The 25,670-nt window shown below is 43.3% G+C and overlaps 1 protein-coding gene across 2 annotated transcripts in view; it reads left to right on the plus strand.

The window, feature by feature from the left end:
- The window catches only part of DHDDS (dehydrodolichyl diphosphate synthase subunit), a 1,104,913-nt gene that overhangs the window by 136,229 nt on the left and 943,014 nt on the right, over positions 1-25,670 (plus strand). For both annotated transcript variants that reach the window (XM_044084203.1, XM_044084194.1), the window contains 2 exons: positions 254-347; positions 1,197-1,313. In XM_044084203.1, coding sequence (XP_043940138.1) covers positions 285-347; positions 1,197-1,313 — 180 coding nt within the window. In that variant the 5' untranslated portion in view covers positions 254-284. The remainder of the gene's footprint in view (positions 1-253; positions 348-1,196; positions 1,314-25,670) is intronic.

Consider the following 25,670-nt stretch of genomic DNA (forward strand, 5'->3'; position numbering starts at 1 on the left):
GGACATTAGAGCATGGCTTTAATTTTTAGTGGAGTTTTTTTATGGTGTTGACAGGAATGGGTTTAAGTGTGAAGGGAGGGGGGGTGAGTAGCATTGGTGGAAGAAGGAGAGGAGTTGTAGGTGAGAGATATGGAAGGAGCTAATAAGTAGTTAAGAAAATGTGGTGAGCCATATTTTTTCCTAGTTGTCAAAGTGCTGTGTTCGCTTTGTATTTTTAGGGCTGAATATTGTTGTTTTTGTCTTTTAATTGCAGACGGTAGAAATTCTGAAAGTCGAAGCTCAGAATGTCGTGGATTCGGGAAGGCGAGTTATCTTTCTTTGAAAGACTGTGTGCCAGAATCCTTAAGGTAATGGTGTAATGTGGAGACTGAGTCTGAACTTGTTTGAGGGCATCTTTGGTCTGGTTTACTTAAACGTCACAAACATTGTGTGGACAATGTAAAGACTTGTACAGCTTGTAGACACAGCAAACAAAGCTGAAAATGCCAGATATGTTGTATACCAACCTGCAAAGTTAAGGATGTACCATATGAACCAAACTGTCCATTCTATGATTCCTGCATTGTGTGACTTTGAACCAAGTTGTTGTCTGTGTTACTAGTTCAGTGGTATGAAATTAAGGTGACTGCTTATGATTTGGGTCCAGCTAACATCTTGGGTGCTGGAAGGAACAGATAACTGGCTGAAAGCCAAGTTACCTTTTGGGATGAGAAAATAAAGCAGGGAGATAATGTGGCCTCATGTGCCTGGTTGTACTGCTGGCAGGACAGTAATAAAATGAAAGTAGCTGTATCCTTTTATATTTCCAGAAGCATATAAATGTTCATGTCTGGAAATATGAGGGCCTTGACTGAGTATGCTTGATGCAGGTCAGATGAACAGGGCATTAAAAAAGAAAAAAAAAATCTTCTCTACTTGTATCTGCATTATAATGATGATGTTCTTTCACTGCCAGTGAAGGGCAAGGGGTGCCTGAAGCCAGCAAGGGAAGGGAAAACCAAAATAATTTTTTAGAAATAATTTCACTTTCTTTGTTAGCTGTTTCATGATAAAGAAAGCAATCCTGTGCACATTAGAATATTTTAATCCCTGGTTTTGGGCCTAGAAACTGCAGGCATAAGCATTATCTAATAATTCTTGATTTGCCCTGAATTTTGACTTTTTTTGCTCCATGTAAAATAATGTCTGTTTTTTAGGCAGGTCCCATGCCAAACCATGTTGCCTTCATTATGGACGGGAACAGGCGCTATGCTAGGAAGTGTCACGTGGAGAGACAGCAAGGACACACGCAGGGCTTCAACAAATTAGCAGAGGTACGTATAGCTGCTTAATATAAATTTAACTTTTATACTCCTGCTGTACAAACTGTGTGACTTTGCAGAACTTCATTATTCAATTGCTCAGTAATGCCGTGATGTGAAGTATTGTTGCCAGTCTCAGTACCTACTTCCTGTCTGAATTCTTGGTGCAGACATATGAGATGTCCTATTCTTTTTTTAAATAAATAAGTGAACCTTTATAGTGTGTAGAATTTTTTTGAAGAAAGTCAGTTTCCATTATCTGTCACATTTGCAGGTTTCTTTCATGAGGACACTTACTGTTTCTGTCATTTATATCTCATAGTAATTATGGATTAGCTCGCACATTAGTGACTCTATTCAGACACATCCATAATGTGTAGTAAGTAGTAGCTATATTAAGGATGGCATGTTTGATACAGGACTGACAGGCCTGTGATTCAGAAATGCACATGGTCAACCAAGGTTCAATGCACACTGCTGGAGTGAAGGGCAAGCAGGGCTACGTATACGAGTCATTCATTCCAGTGGCATAAGAGCTTTGTTCACACAGTGCAAACTGTGCACTCTGTTGTGTGACAGTACACTATACACTGGAGGTGGGAGGCAGCTTAATTGTGGGGTGCACATAGGGAGGGAATTTACATTCCACTGTAAACCAGTACACTAGCCACTCTGGGAGAAAATCAGTTTCACAAAATAGTGTGTGCATCAGTAGAACACTGCACCTTTATGTATCATAAACATAAAGGATACAATGTAACTGCACCATGTACTGTACATAAGAGTGCACAAGATGCTACTAGGTTTATAAGTTCATAGATGTATACTAGGCTAATGACCACTGGGCCCTTAAAAGCCTGGCTGTGCAACCCACAAATGTGATTTATATTTTATTTATAGGGGGGTGTTTTACTGACTGCCTTTGCCCATCAGAGATGTAGGAGCCAGATCAGGGGTGAATGTCAGATTACCCATCCATTGGTGCAAGTTGCATTTAAATAGGGATAGGGAGGAACTCTCCTTCACATAAATGGGGAACCTGTTCCAGAGAATGAGTGTTCTCTAAGAAACACATCTGTCTCCAACATGTCGTGTTTATGTTGCAGTCAAAATTTAAGTATTTTAATCTAGTAGTTCTGATGCTGTCTAATTTGCAGATGTGCAAAAGATTAATCAAAACAGGGTTCAGGGATGCATTTTATGCCAGGTAGAGGTCACCTTTCATAAGTCTGTATGATACCAAGTAAAGAGAGCGAGCTTTGAGGGAATCTGCATAAGACATTGTGTTTACGCTCTATTTTTCTGGTAAAGGAGCCTTTGTGGATATTTTCCAGTTGCTGTGTGTCTGGTCAGGTACACACCAAAGAGGGCATTATACTCCCATGATGAGCCTGGTGAGGGCCAGGTACACTGGTATGATGACCTCTTTGCACCTACGTGACATGCCTTTGCTTACAAGTTGCTCAACTCTTAAGGATTTTCTTACTACCATAGACGTGGTTGAAGGCTACGATGTTCATCGTGTTTCACAGTTGCAGTCATTACATTTGGGTAATCTGCTAGCAGGTTGCCCTCAGTCGGCCTGATTAACAAAGTCTTGGGTCCTGCGTCGGTTGCTGTCCCTTCTTCCATGACGTTAGGTCATCAGGGGTATAAAACATGCAGCCAACGCCATTACATCAGTGTTTCTTGCCGCGTGGTGCCCGAAGCAGAAGCAGTTCGCAAGTGCCAGTCGGCCGACTCCTGAAATTTTCGTTTTCGAGTTTCAGAACCGAAGTCTTCAACTTAAAGCTAAGTACCCCGTTGGGGAAACTTTTTTTTGCTCCTTACCAATGTCAGTAAAAGTTAATAATTGTATTACTTGTGGGAAGCAAATACCTCATAAGGATTTTCATTTGTACTGTATTCCTTGCCTAGGCCCTCATCGCGACGTACCTTGCTGTCGGTTTTGTGCTTTATTTAATCAGCGCACTATCCGTCGTCGGTACATTTTTGCTTCAAAATATTTTGGTTCTCGGTTTAATTATCCAGAAATGTCGGTTAGCCATCCGACTACCGGAATACCAAAAAAAACGCAAAGAAAAAGACAGAGACAGGCCATTGAGGTCCAAAACTGCCGATGATGCTTCTAAGCCAGTCGCCAAGTCCGCAGGTACTCAGTGAGGCGCTTTCGCAGTCCCTGATGTCCGCTACTTCTGATTCGCAGGCCTCTACTGAGACCCATTCAGAGTCCGGTATGCTGCAAGATGCTTCACATATGGAACCCGTGGATGTCTCTACCTTAGATGGGTCTTAGAGCCGCTGAGCTGGCACCGGCTTCTGAGGGTGTATTCAGGCCTACAGATTTGCATATTAAACCGACTCCAGCTTCAGTGCTAAGGCCTAAATCTCTATGTCTAAAAAACTGACACCCAGGCTACGTGTTCAGGCCCCTATGCCTAAAAAAACAAATGATCAAAATGGCTGAAGATTTAATTACTCTAATCATTGGTAGTCAAACCCCCCCCCCCCCTCCAAGAGGCCTGGGATTGAATTTGACTATGAATCTTCTGAACAGGACTGTTTCTTCTGACTCTTCTAATGATCAGGATTTGTCCATACCTACTTATGAGGACTCTGATGCAGAGGATTCCATTCCCTCTGCTTCTCCGCCTGAGGATTTCTCTTTTGGGGAAACTTTACATACCTTAAGGGAGCATTTCCACTGGGAAAGTCAGGATTTCTCTGAATCCAAAAAGAGGCTTAGGGATTTCCTTTTTCTTCCTCAGCATAGGCCTTTGGCTATACCTCCTGTACTAGATATTGTTGATGTGTTTTCGGAATCCAGTATGGCCCCTGATTCCTTGCCTCCAGTCCCTAGCAAATCAGACAGGTACTACAGGGTTCTGAGTCCCACAAATTCCTTTTCAAAAATCCTGTTGCGGACCCTGAAACCATTTCTCAGGGGCCCAAGGGCATTAAGGCTTCGACTGCTAAAAATCCTACCCCTTCTGATAGAGACTCCAGGGCGCTGGATAGATTGGGTAAAAAGGTTTATACTTCTGCAACCTTAGCAATCAGGGCTTTAAACTGTCAATTCCATATGCTAAAATATCAACAGCATAACATGGGACTGCTTAAACAGAAAATGATGTTGATTTCTGACTGTGTGGAGAATAAAGATTTGCAGGATTTATTGCATTCAACTGAACAAGTTGGTAAACATACTTTGCAATGTAGTTTTGATTCTTTAGAGGCCTCTTGTAGGGCTGATGTTACTGGGTCTGTGCTTAGAAGGCATGCTTGGCTTAAGGAGCAATCTCTGCCTGATCATGCTAAAGCAAAACCTTTGGATGCTCCTTTACAGCAGGATCGCTTATTTGGCAGTAAGGCTGAAGAAGTTCTAAAAAAGATGTAAGATAAAGCTAAATCTATGCAAACTGTGAAAGATTTCTTACAAGTGCAACCTCCTAGATTTAGTAGGCATTGGCCTACTAAGAACTGGTCCTTTCCAGCTCCTTCCAGAGCCACTATGGCCAAACCCAGACATTCCAAAACCACCAGGTTTCAGTCCCAAGAGACTTTCAGAACTAAGCAATGGGGTGCTTCCACTTCCAAATCTGGAAACAACAAGGCACCACCCTATGGTAAACAGTCTCAATGACTTCCCTTTGAAATTACCATGCAAATACCACTTAGCCGCCCCTTTGGGGGGAAAACTGGCTCTTCATTCAAGAAACTGGCAACTTACAACCCAGGACAAATGGGTTTTAACTATAGTGTCCCAGGGATACAGATTTCATTTCCACACGCTGCCAACTCCAAACGGGTGGCCAGACCTGCCCCCAAGTCAATGGGCAGAGGCTCAGAAACAAGTATTTTCCCTCCTAAACATGGGGGCTATTCAACTAGTACCAGAAGAGGAAAAGGGACGAGGTTTCTATTACAGACTTTTCCTGGTACCCAGAAAAGACAAATCATGGCGTCCAATTCTGGACCTGTCTACTCTAAACACCTTTCTGGACATTCCAAAATTCAAGATGCTGACTCTTCACCAGGTACTTCCTATGCTAGGCAAGGATGCCTGGTTGGCAACTCTCGACTTAAAAGAGGCTTACCTGCATATCCCAATCAGGGAATCTTGCAGAAGATTCCTACGCTTCAAAGCAGGCTGCATGCATTATCAGATGTTCATCGTGTTTCACTGTTGCAGTCATTACAATTGGGTTATCCTGCTGGCAGGCTACCCGCAGTCGGCCTGAATTCCAAAGTCTAGGTCCGGTGTCGGTTGCTGTCGTCTCCTCCCTGACGTCAGTGAGCCAGGGGTATAAAAGATGCAGCCGACGCCATTTTCTTCAGTCTTTCTTGCCGCGCGGTGCCCGAAGCAAAAGCAGTTCGCAAGTGCCGGTCGGCCGACTCCTGAGATTTTCAAAATCGAATTTCAGATCCGAAGTCTTCATTAAAGCTAAGTACCCCGTTGGAAACTTTTTCTTGCTCCAGACCGATGTCAGAAAAAGTTAATAATTGTATTTCTTGTGGGAAGCAAATACCTCATAAGGATTTTCATTCTTACTGTATTCCTTGCCTAGGCCCTGACCACAACGTTGCTAGTTGTCGGTTTTGTGCTAGATTTAACCAACGCACTATTAAGCGTCGGTACGATTTTGCATTTCATTACTTTGGCAGAAAATTCAATTATATAATGCCGTCGGAACTGCTGACTACCGGAGTTTATAAAAAGCGCAAAGAAAAAGAAAAGGACAGGCATCCGAGGTCCAAAACCGACGACGAGGCTTCCACTAGGCCTGTCGCTGGTTCTCAGTGAGGTGTTTTGCAGCCCCTGATGCCCACTACCTCAGAGCCACAGGCCGCTTCCAACTCCCACGTGGAGCTGACTAGGCTGCTAGAAACTCAAGGTATTGGACACTCGGAAGCTATTCCCTCAGATGGGTCTGGAGCCGCTGAGCAGGCATCGGCTTCTGAGGGTGTTTTCAGGCCTACACATTTATATGTGAAACCTACTTCAGCTTCAAAGGCAAAGACTAAAACAGCTCTAATAACAAAGAAACAAGTACAGCATTCTCCTGGACAGGCCACCATACCTAAAAAAACAGATGCTTAAAATGGCCAAAGACCTAATTACTTTGATCAGGGGTTCCCATCCCCCTCCTGATAAGAGGCCTAGGCAAGAGATAGAATATGAATCTTCAGATCAGGTTTCCATTTCCTCTGATTCCTCTTCTGAATAGGAATATTCTCTTCCTCCCTATGAAGGTTCTGATGCTGAAGAATCTATCCCTTCAGCCTCTCCTCCTGAGGATTATTCTTTTGGGGAGACACTGCATACTATGAGGGAGCATTTCCACTGGGAGAGCCAAGATTACTCAGAATCCAAGAAAAGGCTCAGAGATTTCCTTTTATTAACTCAGCACAGGCCCCTTGCTATCCCACCTGTTATAGACATTGTAGATGATGTATTTTCAGAGTCCAGTCTATCTCAAGACTCTTTACCACCACCTCCTGTTAAGCCAGACAGATACTACAGGGTTCCTGATTCACATATTTTTTTTTTTATAAAAACCCTGCTGCTGACCCAGAAACTATCTCTCAGGGTCCCAGTGGGATCAGGGCTTCCACTGCAAAAAAACCCTATCCCCTCTGATAGGGATTCTAGGGCCTTGGACAGATGGGGGAAAAAGATTTATACTTCTGCTGCCTTGGCTGTAAGAGCTTTAAATTGCCAATTTCATATGCTTAAATATCAGCAATATCTTATGTCACTGCTTAAACAGAAAATGTTGACAAATTCAGAATGTGCAGAAAACAAAGAAATGCAGGATTTATTGCATGCAGCTGAACAAGTGGGAAAGCATACTTTGCAATGGGGTTTTGATTCTCTAGAGGCCTCCTGCAGGGCCGCTGTTACGGTTCTGTCATTAGGAGGCATGCTTGGTTAAAAGAACAGAATTTGCCTGATCATGTTAAAGTAAAGCTTTTAGATGCTCCATTAGAGCATGACACTTTGTTTGGTGTTAAAGCAGAAGAGGTGATGAAGAAAATGGAGGACAAAGCTAAATCTATGCAGACAGGCAAGGATTTCTTGCAGGCACAGCCTCCCAGATTTAGCAGGAACTGGCCTACAAAGAATTGGTCCTTTCCAGTGTCAGACAGGCCACAAAGAGGCAGATACAGACGCCCCAGAGGCAAATCACAGCCCCAAGGCTCATACAGGCCTAAACAATGGGGTGCTTCTACCTCCAAAAGCGGAGAGGAAAAATCACAGCCATACAGGAAACAAGTCTCAATGACTTTCCCCTGCCAGCACCAAGCACTTATCTTCTGGCAGCCCCTTTGGGGGGAAAACCAGCACTTTTTTCACAAAATTGGCACATGATCACCCAGGACAAATGGGTCCTAAATATCGTATCACAAGGCTACAGGTTCCACTTTCACACCCTGCCAAGTCCAAACAGTATGCCAGACCTGCCACGCAATCAATGGGCAGAGGCACAAAAACAAGTTTCATCCCTCATGGACATATGAGAGCTATTCAGCTAGTACCACAGCAAGAGCAGAGACTAAGATTCTACTCAAGGCTATTCTTGGTGCCCAGAAAGGACAAAGCCTGGAGACCAGTACTGGTCCTGTCTATCCTAAACACATTCCTGGATATTCCAAAATTCAAAATGTTAACTCTGCAGCAGCTTCTGCCCATGCTGGGCAAGAGGGCTTGGCTTGTGACTTTAGACCTAAAAGAGGCATACCTGCATGTCCCAATCAGACAATCATGCAGAAGATACCTCAGATTTATAGCTGGCTCAATGCACTACCAATTCTCTGGACTGCCCTTTGGCTTATCTACTGCACCCAGGGTCTTCACAAAATGCCTGGCACCGGTGATTGCATTTTGCAGACAGAGGAATACAAATATATCCTTACTTGGACGACTGCCTTATTCAAGCAGAGAACAAGGACATTCTACTACAGCATCTGGCGTTTGTAAAAAGATTACTAACAGGTCTAGGGTACACAGTAAACAAAAAGAAATCAAAACTCGTACCCTCTCAAGAGATAATATTCCTGGGTGCAAACTTAAATACAACTTCCCAGATGGCTTATCTCACGCCAGACAAACACAGACAACTGACTACTTATTTCAAAATGTTGGCAACAAAGACCCAGTTATCTGCAAGTTCTGCAGGCTTTGGGCTTCATGGCATCCTGCATTCTGCTAATTTCATATGCAAGACTGCATATGAGGAAACTTCAATGGTATCTAAAAAGTGTTTGGACTCAACATTACCACAGCCTGGAAACAGTAATTACCCTCATTCCCTGCCTGCAACAGGAGTTTCGATGGTGGGCAAAAACCTGTCAGCACAACACGGGACAGCCATTCACCTTACCCACAGCCAGGCAGACATTGACAACAGATACATCAGATTATGCCTGGGGGGGCCCATATGGCAGGAAGATGTATTCAGGGCACATGGTCTGCAAGTCAAATGCATCTACATATAGGTTCATAGGTTCATACTAGGCTATCTGCCCGAGGGCATTTACAAGCCTAGCCCATAGTTTTGTGGCTTACGCCACCCCTTTAGTATGGGGAACTATACCCATTATTTTGCTGTGCCTCTGTCAAGCAGTGACACTGAGGTAATCCCTGGGGTATATCTGCAATCTCCCATCCATTGGTCAAGATTTCTCTTGAACAAGGCCAGCGAGGTGCTCTGCCTCACATATACCGGGATTTTATTCCACAGCATAGGGAGTCTTTGGGTGATGAATCTATCCCTCCAGCACGTCCTATTAATTAATATCAATCAAAAAGAGATGCTAGCTGTTCAGAATGCCCTGACAGCCTTCAAGGATCTACTTCATCCAGGACAACTACTGATAAGGACGGACAATACTACAGTCATGTGGTACATAAACAAGCAGGGAGGCACACATTCCTACCCCCTCTGCAGGCTAGCCATGAACTTGTGGGACACGGCATTGACTTACCAAGTACATCTGCAAGCACAATTCCTGCCAGGAAGGACAAATACTCTGGCAGACGAACTAAGCAGAAACCTAATGGATCATCACGAGTGGAAATTGGATCCACAAGTCTTCAGCATGATAACAAGGAACTGGGGATGCCTGGACATGGACCTATTTGCCTCCCCTCACAACTACCAACTACAGAAATTCTGCACAAGGACTTATCACAAGCAAGCATGGAAAGTGGATGCTCTATCTTTCAGCTGGAAAGACCTAACAGTATATGCCTTTCCTCCTCTGCCTCTCCTCCCCGAGGTACTCCTCAAGGTCAGACAAGAGAAACCAAAAATGATACTGATTGTCCCAGACTGGCCCCGCCAGCGCTGGTACCCAATCCTAAAGAGCTTGTCTCAATGCCCAGCTTGGACATTACCTCAAATTCCTCACTTATTGACCCAACAAGACAGTCAGATACTGCACAGCCAACTCAGGACCTTAAACCTGGCAGCATGGTGGATAATGTAGCCAGTCAAGGCACACCTCTCTCTAAAGCAGTGATGGATGTTATTTTGGAGGCCAGGAGGCCTAGCACCAGAAAATCTTATGCAGAAAGGAGGCCTAGCACCAGAAAATCTTATGCAGAAAAATGGAAGAGATTCTGTGCTTGGAGCCAGGCACAAGGTTTTGACACAATTGTTCCAAATATTCCTCAGATTTTGCAATACTTAACTGAGATGCTTGATAAAGGCCTTTCCTTTTCATCAATTAAAATTCATGCCTCTGCCATTTCAGCTCATTACAATACAGAACCACCTATTTTTTCTCATCCATTACTAAGGCAGTACCTCAGAGGGGCCAAAAACATAAGACCTCCAAGGAGAGCACCAATACCTGCATGGGACCTCAACTATGTCTTAGAAAAACTCACACTGCCTCCGTTTGAACCAGCCTCTGCAGCTGATATAAAATTCTTATCCTGGAAAACAGCTCTGCTCCTAGCAATAACCTCTGCTAGACGAGTCTCAGAGTTACAGGCACTCATGGCTGTGGAACCTTTTATCATTTTTCATCCTGACAGGGTTTCTCTGCAGACAAACCCTACATTTATGCCTAAGGTAGTGTCCAGTGTGGCCCTTAACCAAACAATTCATTTGCCTATTTTTTATCCAAACCCACAGAATAAGGGTGAGAGAATTCTGCATTCTTTGGACATTCACAGGCAGCTACGCTTCTACTTGGACAGAACCAAAGCTTTCAGAAAGACTGAACAACTTCTAGTGGCATACGCTGCAGGAGCACAAGGAAAGCCTATCTCAAAGCAGACTATTTCAAAGTGGATAGGCCACTGCATTCATTTCTGCTATTCACAGCATGGCAAATCAGTGCCTAAGGGCATTAGGCCACATTCAACCAGAGCAGCAGCCACTTCAGCAGCCTTCCTCAGAGGAGTACCAACCAAAGACATCTTAGAGGCTGCAACTTGGAGTTCAGTGCATACTTTTACAAAGCACCATCACTTACCTCTCTACTCTAAATCCAGGGCAGGATTTGCCACTGCAGTTCTGCAGGGCCTGATAGCCTCTCCTAATCCTATTTAGCACCAGCCTCCCAACCTTAGCTTTGGGATTCAACCCAATTGTAATGACTGCAACAGTGAAACACGATGAACATAGTACAGTTGTGTACCTACCATAAATGTAGATGTTCAAGTGTATTCACTGTTGCAGTCCAGGTTACCCTCCCACCATCCCCCTTTTCCTGTGCTGGGACTTATCTGTACTTCTCTATTCTATACAACCTATGCGGTGTATTTGCTTGTAGATGAAGGAAAAGTTGTTTTTTTTGTGCATGCATGCTTATTGGCATAATTTAGCCCACCATCTTAGGGGCACCTGACATCTGGGGCAAGAAAAACTGAAGAAAATGGCGTTGGCTGCATCTTTTATACCCGTGGCGCACTGACGTCAGGGAGGAGGCGACAACAACCGACACCGGACCTAGACTTTGGAATTCAGGCCGACTGAGGGTAGCCTGCCAGCAGGACAACCCAATTGTAATGACTGCAACAGTGAATACACTCGAACATCTACATTTATGGTAGGTACACAGCTGTACTTTCTCTGCACTGCCCTTTGGCTTGTCTACTGCACCCAGGATATTCACAAAGTGCCTGGCTCCAGTAATTGCATTTTGCAGGCAAAGAAATATTTAAATATATCCATACCTGGACGATTGTCTAATTCGGGCAGAAAACCAGACCATTCTTTTAATACATGTGGCGTTTGTAAAAAGAGTTCTAACCTGCATTGAGTACACCATAAATGAAAAGAAATCTCAACTGGTACCCTCTCAAAAAATTACATTCCTGGGTGCAAGCTTGAATACAGCTGCCCAGATGGCTTTCCTTACGCCAGAAAAGCAAATTCATTTGGTGACTTACTTCAAACAGGTGGCCAAATAAACCCTGCTATCTGCAAGGCAAATACTGCAAGCCTTTGGGTTCATGCCACATGCGTTCTTCTAATTCCATATGCAATACTCCATATGAGGAAACTTCAGTGGTACTTAAAACGTTTGTCAACATTGTCACAGCCTGGAAACAATGAATTCCTATCATACCTTGCCTGCTCCTAGAGTTCCTATGGTGGGCAGAGGCCTGCCACCAAAACAAGGGACTGCCATTCACACCACCCCCTGCCACCCAAACCCTAACTACAGACGCATCAGACTATGCATGGGGGGCTCATCTGGCAGGGAAGTGCATTCAGGGCAAATGGAGCCCAAATCAAATGCACCTTCATATCAGTCAAACAGAAATGCTAGCTGTACAGAATGCACTGACAGCCTTCAAGGACTACCTTCATCCAGGACAGTTGCTGATACAGATGGACAACACCACAGTTATGTGGTACATAAACAAGCAGGGGGGTACACATTCCTACCCCTTTTGCAGACTAGCCATGGCATTGTGGAACACTGCCTTGAGCAACCAAGTACAACTACAAGCTCAATTCCTGCCAGGAAAGCAGAATGTTCTGGCAGACGAACTAAGCAGAAATCTCATGGACCCTCATGAATGGAAACTGGAACCATGAATTTTCAACATGTTGACATGCAAATGGGGGAGCCCAGACATATATCTTTTTGTTTCACCGCAGAACTACCAGTTGGACAAATGTTGCACAAGAACTCATCACAAAAAAGCCTGGAAAGTGGATGCTCTGTCCTTCAGCTGGAAAAACCTATCCGTGTATGCCTTTCCCCCTCTGCCTTTGCTCTCCAAAGTTCTACTAAAAGTCAAACAGGACAAACCAAAAATTATTTTGATTGCTCCAGACTGGCCTCGCCAACATTGGTACCCACTCCTGCGCAGTGTCACACATTTCGCCATGGCACCTGCCTCAGACACCTTCCTTACTTTCTCAGCAGAACCAAATTCTGCACCCTCAGCTCCAAACATTGAATCTTGCAGCCTGGCTAATCACTTAAATTCACCCTTAGCATCCCTCAGCAAACCTGTGATGGATGTCATTTTGGAGGCGAGAAGACCTAGTACTAGAATATCTTATGCTGACAAATGGAAAAGATTCTGTGCCTGGAATCAGTCTCAAGGGATGAGCACAGCAGTGCCCAATTTACCTCAGATTTTGCAATACTTAACTGAGCTGCTTCACAAGGGCCTGTCTTTTTCTTCCATAAAAATCCATGCCTCAGCTATTTCAGCTCATTACAGCACAGACCCCCCCCCTTCTCTCATCCTCTTCTAAAGCAGTACCTTAACTTTGTATTGGAGAAACTCGCTCTACCTCCTTTCGAGCCAGCTGCAACTGCAGACTTAAAATTTATTTCCTGGAAAACAGCCTTCTTTTTAGCAATCATTTCAGCTAGAAGGATTCTGAATTACAGGTCCTTATGGCATTGGAGCCTTTCATCATCTTTCATGCGGACAGGGTGTCACTCAGGACCAATCCATCATTCATGCCCAAGGTGGTATCCAGTGTGGCTCTTAATCAGTCCATTCATTTGCCAACTTTCTTTTCCAATCCGCAGAACAAGGGAGAGCAGATTCTGCGTTCATTGGATGTACACAGACAACATAGATTCTACTTGGACAGGACTAATTCTCAAAGAAAATCTGAACAACTGCTGGTAGCATTTGCTGCAGGGGCAGAGGAGAAGGCTACTTCAAAGCAAACCATTTCTAAATGGATAAGCCATTGTATTCATTTCTGTTATAAGCACCATGGAAAACCTATCCCCCAGGGGATCAGATCTCATTCCACCAGGGCTGCATCTACTTCAGCAGCCTTTCTCAGAGGTGTTTCTACCAGGGATATTCTAGAAGCTGCTACCTGGAGTTCAGTTCATACTTTCACCAAGCATCATCACTTACCAATTTTCTCTAAATCCAAAGCTGGCTTTGCCACTGCTGTTTTGCAGGGCCTTATAGGTGGTCCTAATGCTGTATAAATCCATCCCCCCAACCTTAGCTTTGGGAATCTACTCAAATATAATGACTGCAACAGTGAAACATGATGAACATAGTACAGTTGTGTACACATACCATAAATGTAGATGTCCAAGTGTATTCACTGTTGCAGTCCTGGTTACCCTCCCTCCAGCCCCCTGTTTTTCTTTTACTATGTTTAAAAGCCTTTTTGGTGTATTTGCTTTTGTTTGGAGTTATAGTTTTGTGTTTCTAATTTTATATATATATATATATATATATATATATATATATATATATATATATATATATATATATCCCCATATGGGGGGCACCTGACATCTGGGGCAAGAAATACTGATGTAATGGCATCAGCTGCATGTTTTATACCTCCCTGACGTCATGGAAGAAGGGACAGCAACCAACGCAGGACACAAGACTTTGTTAATCAGGCCAACTGAGGGCAACCTGCCAGCAGATTACCTAAATGTAATGAGTGCAACAGTGAATACACTCGAACATCTACATTTATTGTAAGTGTACACAACTGTACTTTACTGTCTGCATGAGTTCCAGATCCCTGGCTACTGAATCAACTTTTAAGAGTGTTTTATTGATGTAGTAGTTAGACAGGGTGGTAGACTTCCCAAAAGGTACTGTAATGCATTTCTTGGTGTTAAGTTTTAAGCCATGGCTTTGGCATGAGGCTTTTGACTGTATTAGACCTTCCTGAAAGGTGTTCTCGTCTTGGGGGGATTCAGTGACTGCTCCCAGGTTGTTCCCAAGTTCATAAGTTCAGAAACTGTGCTCATGTCAAAGACCACAGAGGGACACTGATTCCACCAAATCAGGATCATATACTAGGTTTCTAGCCTGTGTATCAAAGTTTTGTTTAAATGCATTCAGGTTGCTTAATTATCTGAAATTTACTGGAAGTTTTTCCACAGCTCTGTTTTTTTTCAAGTTTTAAAGGATTATCTGAATCTAGTTTTGAATGAAGTTTGTGCATAAGTCTCCCTTTTGGACCATACTTCTGCCAGTAAAATCTATACTTGCATGCCGGCTCATGTGTAATTGATGTTCATCGTGTTTCACTGCTGCAGTCATTGCACTGGGTTATCCTGCCATCAGGCGGTCCCGCAGTCGGCCAGAGTTCCAAAGTCTTGGTCCGGTGTCGGTTGCTGTCGCCTCCTCCCTGACGTCAGTGCGTTAGGGGTATATAAGAAGCAGCCGACGCCATTTTCTTCAGTCTTTCTTGCCGCGTGGTGCCCGAAGCAAAAGCAGTTAGCAAGTGCCAGTCGGCCTACTCCTGAGATATCAAATTTGATTTTTAGAACCGAAGTCTTCAATAAAGCTAAGTACCCCATTGGGGAAACTTTTTCTTGCCTCAGACTGATGTCAGTAAAAGTTAATAATTGTATTTCTTGTGAGAAGCAAATACCTCATAAGGATTTTCATTCTTACTGTATTCCATGCCTAGGCCCAGATCACAACGTCACTAGTTGTCGGTTTTGTGCTAGATTTAACAAACGCACTATTAAACGTCGGTTTGAGTTTGCTCGCCATTACTTTGGCTGAAGGTTTAGTTATACCATGCTGTCGGAACAACCGACGACCGCAATTCACAAAAAAACGCAAAGACAAGGATAAGGACAGGCATCCGAGGCCCAAAACTGACGACGAAGCCCCTTCTAGGCCAGTCGCCAGTTCACCGGTTCTCAGTGAGGTGCTTTCGCAGCCCCTGACACCCACTATCGACTCCCACATGGAGGTGCCTAGGCCTCTGGATACTCAAGGTGTTGGGCCTACGGAGGCTAACCCTTCAGATGGGTCTGGAGCCGCTGAGCAGGCATCGGCTTCTGAGGGTGTTTTCAGACCTTCACAACTTACCATTGCAACTACAGCCAAGTCTAAAACTCCATTAAAGACAAAGAAGCAAGTACAGCATTCACCTGGACAGGCCTCCATGCCTAAAAAACAGATGCTCAAAATGGCCGAATACTTAATTACTCTGATCAGGGATTCCCATCCCCCTCCTGATAAAAGGCCTAGGCAGGATACAGACTATGATTCCTCTGTCCAGGTTTCTATATATTCTGATTCCTCTTCAGACCAGGGATACTCTCTACCCCCCATATGAGGACTCAGATGCTGAAGAATCAATTCCTTCAGCCTCTCCTCCTGAGGATTATTCTTTTGGGGGAACTTTACATACCATGAGGGAGCATTTCCATTGGGAGGGCCAGGATTACTCAGAATCCAAGAAAAGGCTCAGAGACTTTCTTTTACTGCCTCAGCACAGGCCCCTTGCTATTCCGTCAGTGTTGGATATTGTGGATGATGTGTTCTCTGAATCCAGTTTAAATCCTGATTCTTTACCCCCAGCTCCAGTCAAGCCAGGCAGGTACTACAGAGTCCCTGACTCTCACAGATTTCTTTATAAAAACCCTGCTGCTGACCCAGAAACTATTTCCCAGGGTCCCAAAGGGGCAAAGGCTTCCACGGCTAAAAATCCAGTTCCCTCTGACAGGGATTCTAGAGCATTAGAAAGATGGGGGAAGAAAGTTTACACCTCTGCAACTTTAGCAGTGAGGGCTTTAATTTGCCAGTTTCACATGCTTAAATATCAACAATATTTACTGTCTCAGTTAAAACAGAAAATGAGTACAAGTGCAGAACAACCTGACTATAAGGAAATGCAGGATTTATTGCATGCAGCTGAACAAGTGGGAAAGCATCCTTTGCAATGTAGTTTTGATTCATTAGAGGCTTCTTGTAGAGCCGCAGTTACAGGATCTGTGATTCGAAGGCATGCTTGGTTAAAAGAACAAAGTTTACCAGATCATGTTAAGGCAAAATTACTGGATGCTCCTTTACAGCAGGATATTTTATTTGGTGTTAAGGCAGAAGAGGTATTAAAGAAAATGGAGGATAAGGCAAAGTCTATGCAAACAGTGAAGGATTTCTTACAGGTACAGCCACCTCGATTTAGCAGGAATTGGCCTACAAAAAACTGATCCTTTCCAGTGTCAGACAGGCTACAACGAGGCAGATACAGACACCTAAGAGACAGATCTCAGCCCCAAGGCTCTTACAGACCACGACAGTGGGGTGCTTCAACCCCAAAAGGAGGGGAAGACAAGTCACAACCTTACAGGAAACAGTCCCAATGACTTCCCCCTTCCAATGCCAAGCTCTTCCCTTTTGGCAGCCCCCTTAGGGGGGAAACTAGCACTTTTTTCACAAAACTGGCAAGCAATCACCCAAGACAAATGGGTTCTGAATATTGCGTCTCAAGGTTACAGGTTCCACTTTCACACTTTACCAAGGTTAAAAGGAATGCCAGACCTGCCACAAAATCAATGGGCAGAGGCACAAAAGCAAATTACAGCCCTCATGGACATGAGAGCTATTCAAACAGTGCCACAGCAGGAACAAGGACAAGATATTTACTCAAGACTCTTCCTGGTCCGCAGAAAGGACAAAGCCTACTAGACCTTTCTACTCTAAATACTTACCTGGATGTTCCGAAATTCAAAATGTTGACACTACAGCAGCACCTTCCCATGTTGGGCAAGAAAACTTGGCTTGTTACTTTGAACCTCAAAGAGGCATACCTGCATGTCCCTATCAGACAAAATTGCAGAAAATACCTCAGATTCATAGCTGGTTCAATGCACTACCAATTCTCTGCACTGCCCTTTGGCTTATATACTGCGCCCAGGGTCTTCACAAAGTGCCTGGCACCAGTAATTGCATTTTGCAGACAAAAAGGAATTCAAATATATCCATACCTGGACGACTGCCTGATTCAAGCAGAGAGCAAGGACATTCTTCTAAAGCATCTGGCGTTTATAAAAAGGTTGCTAATTTACCTAGGCTATAAATGAAAATAAGTCAAAACTAGTGCCTTCGCAAGAGATAATATTCCTGGGTGCCAGCTTAAATACAATGGCCCAGATGGCTTATCTCACACCAGACAAACAAGGACAACTGACTCAGTATTTTCAATTGATGGCAACAAAGTCCCAACTCCCTGCAAGAAAAATTCTGCAGGCCTTGGGATTCATGGCATCCTGCATACTACTAATTCCATATGCCAGACTGCATATGAGGAAATTGCAATAGTACCTAAAAAGTGTTTGGACTCAACACTCTCACAGCTTGGAAACAGTAATACCACTAATTCCCTGCCTACAACAGGAGTTTCGATGGTGGGCACAGGCATGTCACCTCAACAAGGGTCAGCCTTTCACTCTTCCCCACAGCCAGGCAGACTTTAACAACAGATGCTTCAGATTACGCCTGGGAAGCACACATGGCAGGAAAATGTATTCAAGGCAAATGGACCACAGACCAAATGCATCTTCACATCAATCAAAAAGAGATGTTGGCTATACAAAATGCCCTTACAGCTTTCAAAGACCTTCTGCATCCAGGACAATTATTATTATTAACAGACAACACCACAGTACTGTGGTACATAAACAAGCAAGGGGGCACTCATTCTTACCCCCCATGCAGACAAGCCATGTCCTTGTGGAACACAGCTCTAATTTTTCAAGTTCATCTGCAAGCACAATTCCTGCCAGGAAAGAAAAATACTCTGTCAGACGACTTAAGCAGAAACATCATGGATCCTCACGAGTGGAAATTAAATCCGCAAGTCTTCAGCATGATGATGCAAAAATGGTGGTGCCCGGATATAGATCTTTTTGCCTCCCCACTGAATTGCCAACTACAAAAATTCTGCACAAGGACGTATCACACACACGCATGGAAAGTGGATGCTCTTTCGTTCAGCTGGAAAAGCCTAAAAGTTTATGCCTTCCCACCTCTGCCTCTACTTTCAAAGGTACTCCTAAAAGCCAGACAAGAAAAAACACAGATGATTCTGTTTGCTCCAGACTGGCCACGCCAGCATTGGTACCCAATCTTAAAGAACTTAGCTCTAGGCCCACCTTGGATTTTGCCTCAAATTCCACACCTACTGACTCAACAAAATAATCAGATCCTGCACAGTCAGCACAAAACCTTAAACCTGGCAGCATGGCAGATTCATTAGCCAAACAGACAACACCTCTCTCTAAAGCTGTTGTGGATGTCATTTTGGAGGCCAGGAGGCCTAGCACCAGGAAATCTTATTCAGAAAAGTGGAAGAGATTCTGTGCCTGGAACCAGGCTCAAAGCCTTGACCCTCTTGTTCCTAACATTCTTCAGATACTACAATATTTGACTGAGATGCTGGACAAAGGACTATCCTTCTCATCCATTAAGATCCGCGACTCTGCCATCTCGGCTCATTACAACACAGATCCTCCTCTTTTCTCTCATCCATTGCTAAAGCAGTACCTCAGAGGGGCTAGAAACATAAGACCACCCCGGAGAGCACCAACACCTACTTGGGACCTCAATTTTGTCTTGGAAAAGCTCACTTTACCTCCTTTTGAGCCAGCCAATTCAGCAGAATTAAAATATGTATCGTGGAAAACTGCTCTGCTCCTGGCAATAACCTCAGCATGAAGAGTCTCAGAACTACAGGCCTAATGGCAGTGGAGCCTTTCATTATTTTTCACCAAGACAGGGTTTCTTTAAGAACAAACTCTTCTTTTATGCCTAAGGTGGTATCCAGTGTGGCTCTTAACCAAACTATTCACTTGCCAACTTTTTATCCAAATCCCCAGAATAAAGGGGAGAGACTTCTACACTCCTTGGACATACACAGGCAATTACGCTTCTACTTGGACAAAGCAAAAGCTTTCAGAAAAACTGAACAATTGTTTGTATCATATGCTGCAGGATCACAGGGAAAGGCTATTTCAAAGCAGACCATTTCAAAGTGGATGGGACACTGTATCCGGTTCTGCTACACACAGCATGGGAAACCTGTACCATCTAACATTAGACCACATTCCACCAGGGCAACTGCCACTTCTGCTGCCTACCCTAGAGGAGTACCTACCAAAGACATTTTGGAAGCTGCAACTTGGAGTTCAGTGCACACCTTTACCAAGCATTACCACTTGCCTCTTTATTCTAGATCCAGAGCTGGCTTTGCCACTGCAGTGCTGCAGGGCCTCATAGCCACACCAAATCTTCTATAGAGCCAGCCACCCTGACTCAGCTTTGGGATTCAACCCAAGTGTAATGACTGCAGCAGTGAAACACGATGAACATAGTACAGTTTTGTACCTACCATAAATGTAGATGTTCGAGTGTCTTCACTTCTGCAGTCCTGGTTAATCACCCGCCATCCCCTCTTTCTTAGCTGGATCTTATCTATACCTTTCTACACTATAGTACCTATGTGGTGTATTTGCTGGTTACTGAAGGTTTTGTTTTTACATTATTGTGTGTTTTGTAAGCAATATGTATTGCCTATATTTTTGGGGGCACCTGACATCTGGGGCAAGAAAAACTGAAGAAAATGGCGTCTGCTGCTTCTTATATACCCCTGATGCACTGACGTCAGGGAGGAGGCGACAGCAACCGACGCCGGACCAAGACTTTGGAACTCTGGCCGACTGCGGGACCACCTGACGGCAGGATAACCCAAGTGTAATGACTGCAGCAGTGAAGACACTCAAACATCTACATTTATGGTAGGTATAAAACTGTACTTTGTGCTTCATTAGTAGTGGCAGCTTGTTTGTGCATCTTAGCGTGTGTATGCATGTGCATGTATCCATCTGCAGATCTGTGCATATATGCATTGGATTACAGATCTCTTAATCCCAGATAAAAGCTCCCAAAGACACAAACAATTAAAAAGAGTGTAAAAATCAGAGTATTTGTAAGATACAGTATAAAAGTGCATAATCGTCTGATAGTGCAGAGAATTTGAGGCCATGAGTAGTTAATGAGCTGCTTTCTGTAGGCCAGGGTTTGATTTTTCTAAGCCTTTGTTTGCCTGCTGTGCAATTCTGCGTAAGTTAACCAGTCTGTGCTCCTGGACTGATGCTGAAGAAGGTCCATGTGGATCAGTGCTATACACTAGTTAACAAATACAAATAAAAATGTTTAAATTATATTTAAATACATATCATGTCTAACTACAAGTGTATTTATACTTTTAGTAACAAAGACTAATGTCATGCTGTCTGTCTGAGTTATGCAACGCAGAAGCATGTACCACTGAGCATACTTAGTATTTCCATGACAATACAAGTCTTGAGTCAGAGGAAAATGTATCTTCCGACAAACAAGTGTTGAAGAAGTTTCGTTTTCAGCTACTATTATGAAAATCTAAGAGTTCTGTAAATGGGAGGCAAGGGTGATTTCAGAGGCATAGAAAATATACTAGAACCTCTTGAATTTGGAGTCCCTGGCTGTACCTCCAGTCCTTGAGGCATTGGAGGATGCCTTTAATTTAGTTTGTGCTGTTTCATATTCACAGGTTCCTGCACATAAGAAGCCTGATAGGCTGTATAAAGTACTTTATTGTCATAATAGGTTCATAGTTGTATACTATGCCAACGACCAGGGCCTTTATAAGCCTAGTTGTGCAGCCTAACCCATTTGTGAACCTGTGTATCATGGACATTTATTAAGATAGAGTATGTTGATTAGGAAGTTTCTAGAGGGTGTGTGTGTGGGGGGGGGGGGGTATGTTAGTCTGGGCATTACTGTCTGCCTGTTTCAGAGACAGGTTGGGGGGTGCCAGACCAGTGGTTCATTTCCGATTTCCCATCCATTGGTCAAGTTTATGCTTAAATAGGGTTAGGGATGGACTCTGCTTCACATGGTTTGGGATTCTGTTCCAGAGTACAGGGATCCTTTGAGAGACATATCTGTCTCGCCATCATGTCTTATTTATGTCAAAGGCAAAATTTAAATCCTTGGAACTAGTGGTTCTGATGCTGTTCATTTTGTAGATGTGCAAATGGTCCATCAGAGCTGGACTAGGGGACACCTTGTATGCCAGACATAGTCTCTCAGTAACCTTCAGGAGACAGAGTATAGAGATAGGGCTTTAAGACGATCCATATAGGTCAATTTGTTTTATACCCTGGATTCTCCTGGTAAGACACCTTTGTGAGTGTTCCAGCTGTTGCATATATTTGGTCAGGTACATGCCAAAGGAGGCATTATGCTCAGTGATGGGTCTAATAAGGGCCAAATAAAGTGGCTGGTACTGTGACTAGCTTGGACCTGGATCCCATACCTTTACTTATAAGTTGGGCAACATAATATGATTTTCTTACTTTCTTGGCCACATGTTTTTCAAAAGCCAGATTACCGTCTACATATGTTCCAGATCCCTAACTACTGGGTCCTTTTTTTAGGAATTCCCTAGCTTACTCTGCTGTAATTTCTATATATAAGTATAGTGGATCTAAGTCCTTGACCTCTTCTAAGCTTGTCCTCAGTGAGAAGGACAGCAAGGCATTTAATAACTAAGAACAGAAGCTTTATGCTTCTACCAGCCTTGCTTTCAGAGCAGTCAGCTACCAAACATTATAGCCAAGCAAGGGTGTAGCTAGGCATACTCAGTGTACTCAAATGAGTACATTTTTTTCTGAGCATCTCTTGAAAACTTCAACACAAAAACACTGTTTAGAACTGTGTAAACAAATGTTTGCAGCCTAGAGGTATAGAAAGAATGCTTATGTGAAAGGAAAACACCTCTCCAAAAAGATTTTTATGGGTATAAATGGTAATAGTTGAAAATAACGCTTCCCTTTCCTGTATATCTGGGGGTAGCACTTTGAAGGTTGAGTACATTTTTAAAATTGTAGATGGGTGTTGGGGGTGGCAACATTAGGTTTTAGTACAAAAGGAAGATTTTTGGCTACAGCCAAGTACCTGCTCTCTGTTTTTTTCAGACATACCACACCTCATTTCAAATCTTCCTGCATCATGTAGTAAAACTTGCTTATCAAACCTGATATCTTTTTGCTTTACAAGTCACAAAATATTCAGTAACGTGTTCCTGTGATGCAGCTGATGTTGTCTGAGAAGTCGATACCACAGGATCTGTGATGCAGAAGTGTGCCTAGGTCAGGCTCCAGAGTTTTAGTGGACATCATATCCAGGATTTTGAATGCCCTATAAGACAAATAATTTTTCTTTGGAAGTTCTTAGTAAAGATCCTTAAAAGCTTAGAAGAAGGGGCAAACTAATGTGGGGGGAGGGGGGATGAGATAGTTTTTTTTTTCTTTCACCAAGAACGATCCTTCAAGCCATGGACTTTTCTTCAGAAAGACTTTTAATCCATGCCAGCAAAATTCCAGTAAACAATATAAAAAGAAGTGGCAAGAGGACTCAAAGAACAGGCAGTGCACTTCAGGGGTATTCCCAGGACAAAGAGTGCATGAATGCTTGCGGACCTCTTTCCCTCCTCCACCCCGGCCAACCCTTCAAACTAGCAGGCAGATTTTCTCTTTCCCTTTACATCTGGAAACCAATAACATATTCTTCTGTAGTAAGAATAATTCAAATGGCTACAAATGAAAATGGGCTTCCACATTCAAGAAATCAGATGCATTTGTTTCCTCAGATTCTAACAGACAAACTGACTCAAGATGTTATAGAACTGTTTCCCCTTCCCAACATTTTACTCAAGGACTTTTCTTGTGCCCAACAAAGAAGGCATGTAGAAAACAGTTTTCAATCTTTCCATTCTGAGTTTCTTTCTCATTGTACCAAATTTCAAGACCAACTCTCCAGCCGTTTTATCCACTTCTTCCTCCCAATTCAAAAAATCCAAAGATGACTCAAATATACAGATAAGTGATATATGCTTGAAATATTTGGAGGTAGCATAAAAAAGGATCATATTATTCAGTTGCAGATTGATAATCAGAAAAATTCCATGAAGTCAAATGATTTTTTCTAAGCCCCAAGATGATGTTCTAATACATGCCTCTTTTATAGTATTTGGATTGCCTCCAGATTGAGAAAATGCCTGTAATGTGTTCTAGATTTCTATAGGCTCTAGTCTTCCATCTGTGGATTTGTAGCCTATGAACTGAACTGATTTCACCCTGCTACAGATGGAGACCTCCAGACTCTGGAATAGAGTGCCCATACATGTCAAGCAGAGCGACTCCTTGGCCCTCTTCAAAAGGAGCCTTGGTGATTGGATGGGAGATGGGAAATTCACCCCGGGGATCATGTCAGTCGCCCTGCTAGACAGGAGTCTAGGGAAGTAAATACTGTGGGAAGAAATAGCCAGGGAATTGTTATGACTAGGCTTGTATAGGCCCTAGGGCCGATAGCCTAGTACCAACCTATGATGCTTATGATTGTGTGTGTCAGTGCTGTGTTTTCAGTTTACATTGTTGCCATTCAGTCTATCTATGGTCTCAAGGGCTTTCAGAAAATGCCTAGTTCCACTCTCTGCCTTCTGCAGACTTTAGGGTAAATGTGGATTCCCTAAAACTGTACAATTGCCTCAGTTTAGCAGATGCCAGCCAAGATGTCCAGGCATCCATTCTTTTCTGTATAAACATTTTTCAAAAACTAGGAAGCCTAGCAAAATCCTCCCTAATTCCATCTCAAAGGTTAACCTTCCTGGGATGCCTTCAGTGCACCTCCCTCCATAGAAAGTATCTTAGACCTGGTTCAGCAGTCCATTTGCACAGCAAGTAATTTCCTCAGAATTCTAGGTTACATGGCATCCACTATCCTTGTGGTTCATTTAGTTAGCCTCTACATGAGGAAGATTCATTGGTTCCTCAAATATGCATGTACCCAATACCAACATAGTCTGTAATTTTATGTTACATTTCTCCTTTAAAAAGGAACTCTGATAGTGGGTAAATCAATTACAATTAAATCCAAGTCCATCTCTCTTTTGCATTCCAAGTCAGTCTGTCACCACAGACTCTCTGGATTTTGCCTGGATCATGGTTTCTTAAGGGGTGAAGGTTGGTATCCCCACTTCAGGAAACACACGTGAGCCTCAAAGAAATGAAAGGGCCCGATGAACACAGTAAAACACTTGAACAAATTCAGGACTCCAGGACCGTTGTTAATAATTACAGTGAACGCCACCCCATGCAGACTAGCAGTGACTGCCTGGGAGCTGACAACTCAGTACAGTCTCTCCTTTCAGTCAACATACATCAGTCATAGCATAATACAACTGCAGATTTCCTGAGCAGAATCGGGACAGACCCTCATAATTGGATGTTACACCCAGAAGTCTTTAGATTCACATGTGGGGAAGTAACCAAGTAAATCTGTTTGCCTTTATAGACAACAAACACATGCAGAAGTTTTATACAAGTATTCCTTGCAAACAGGTGTGGGAAGTAGATGCCTTTTCTTTGCAGTGGACAGGAATGCATCTTTATGCCTTCTCCCCTTTCCTCTGATTAACAGTCTTACTAATGATAAAGAAGGATACTTCTGGTAACTCCCTTTTGACCCTGACAACAGTGATTCTCCCCTGTCCTGCACCTGGCCTGGGGCATTTACCAAAACTTTCATCAAAGAGTAGACCTACTTGCACAGGACAAGAGACTCTCATTCTGCCAGCATTCTGAATCTACACCTGATGACAGCTTTTTGATCCTGTTTAAGTACCTCTTTACAGAGGGTGTGCAACAGGTATTAAAAGAGGCTAGAAAACCTGCTGTTAAAATCATATTTAGCAAAATGGAAGAGATATTCTAGTTGATGATGGCGCAGAGACAAGGAACCCAACACAGGAAGGGATTCAAGTATTTTTGTGAATTGCTCAAATCTGGCCTGTGTTACACTTCTATTAAAGTACATGTTTCATCCATTTCTCCTTTGCTGCCATTAGATCCCTCCACCTTTTGTATTTTATATTCCAAGTCAAGCAGTTCCTTGAAGGGGTTTTTCATATTAGGCCAGCTAGAAAGCAGGTGGTGCCATCCTGGATATTAATTTTATATTAGAAAAGTTAATTCAAACTCTGTGTGAACCTGCAGCTAACTGTTCCCCAAGTTCCTTACTTGGAAGACCGTTTTGCTTATTGTTCT

The sequence above is a fragment of the Protopterus annectens genome, chromosome 1.part1, assembly GCF_019279795.1.
Source record: "Protopterus annectens isolate FY-2018-M chromosome 1.part1, PAN1.0, whole genome shotgun sequence".
NCBI classification, from domain to species: Eukaryota; Metazoa; Chordata; order Ceratodontiformes; family Protopteridae; genus Protopterus; species Protopterus annectens.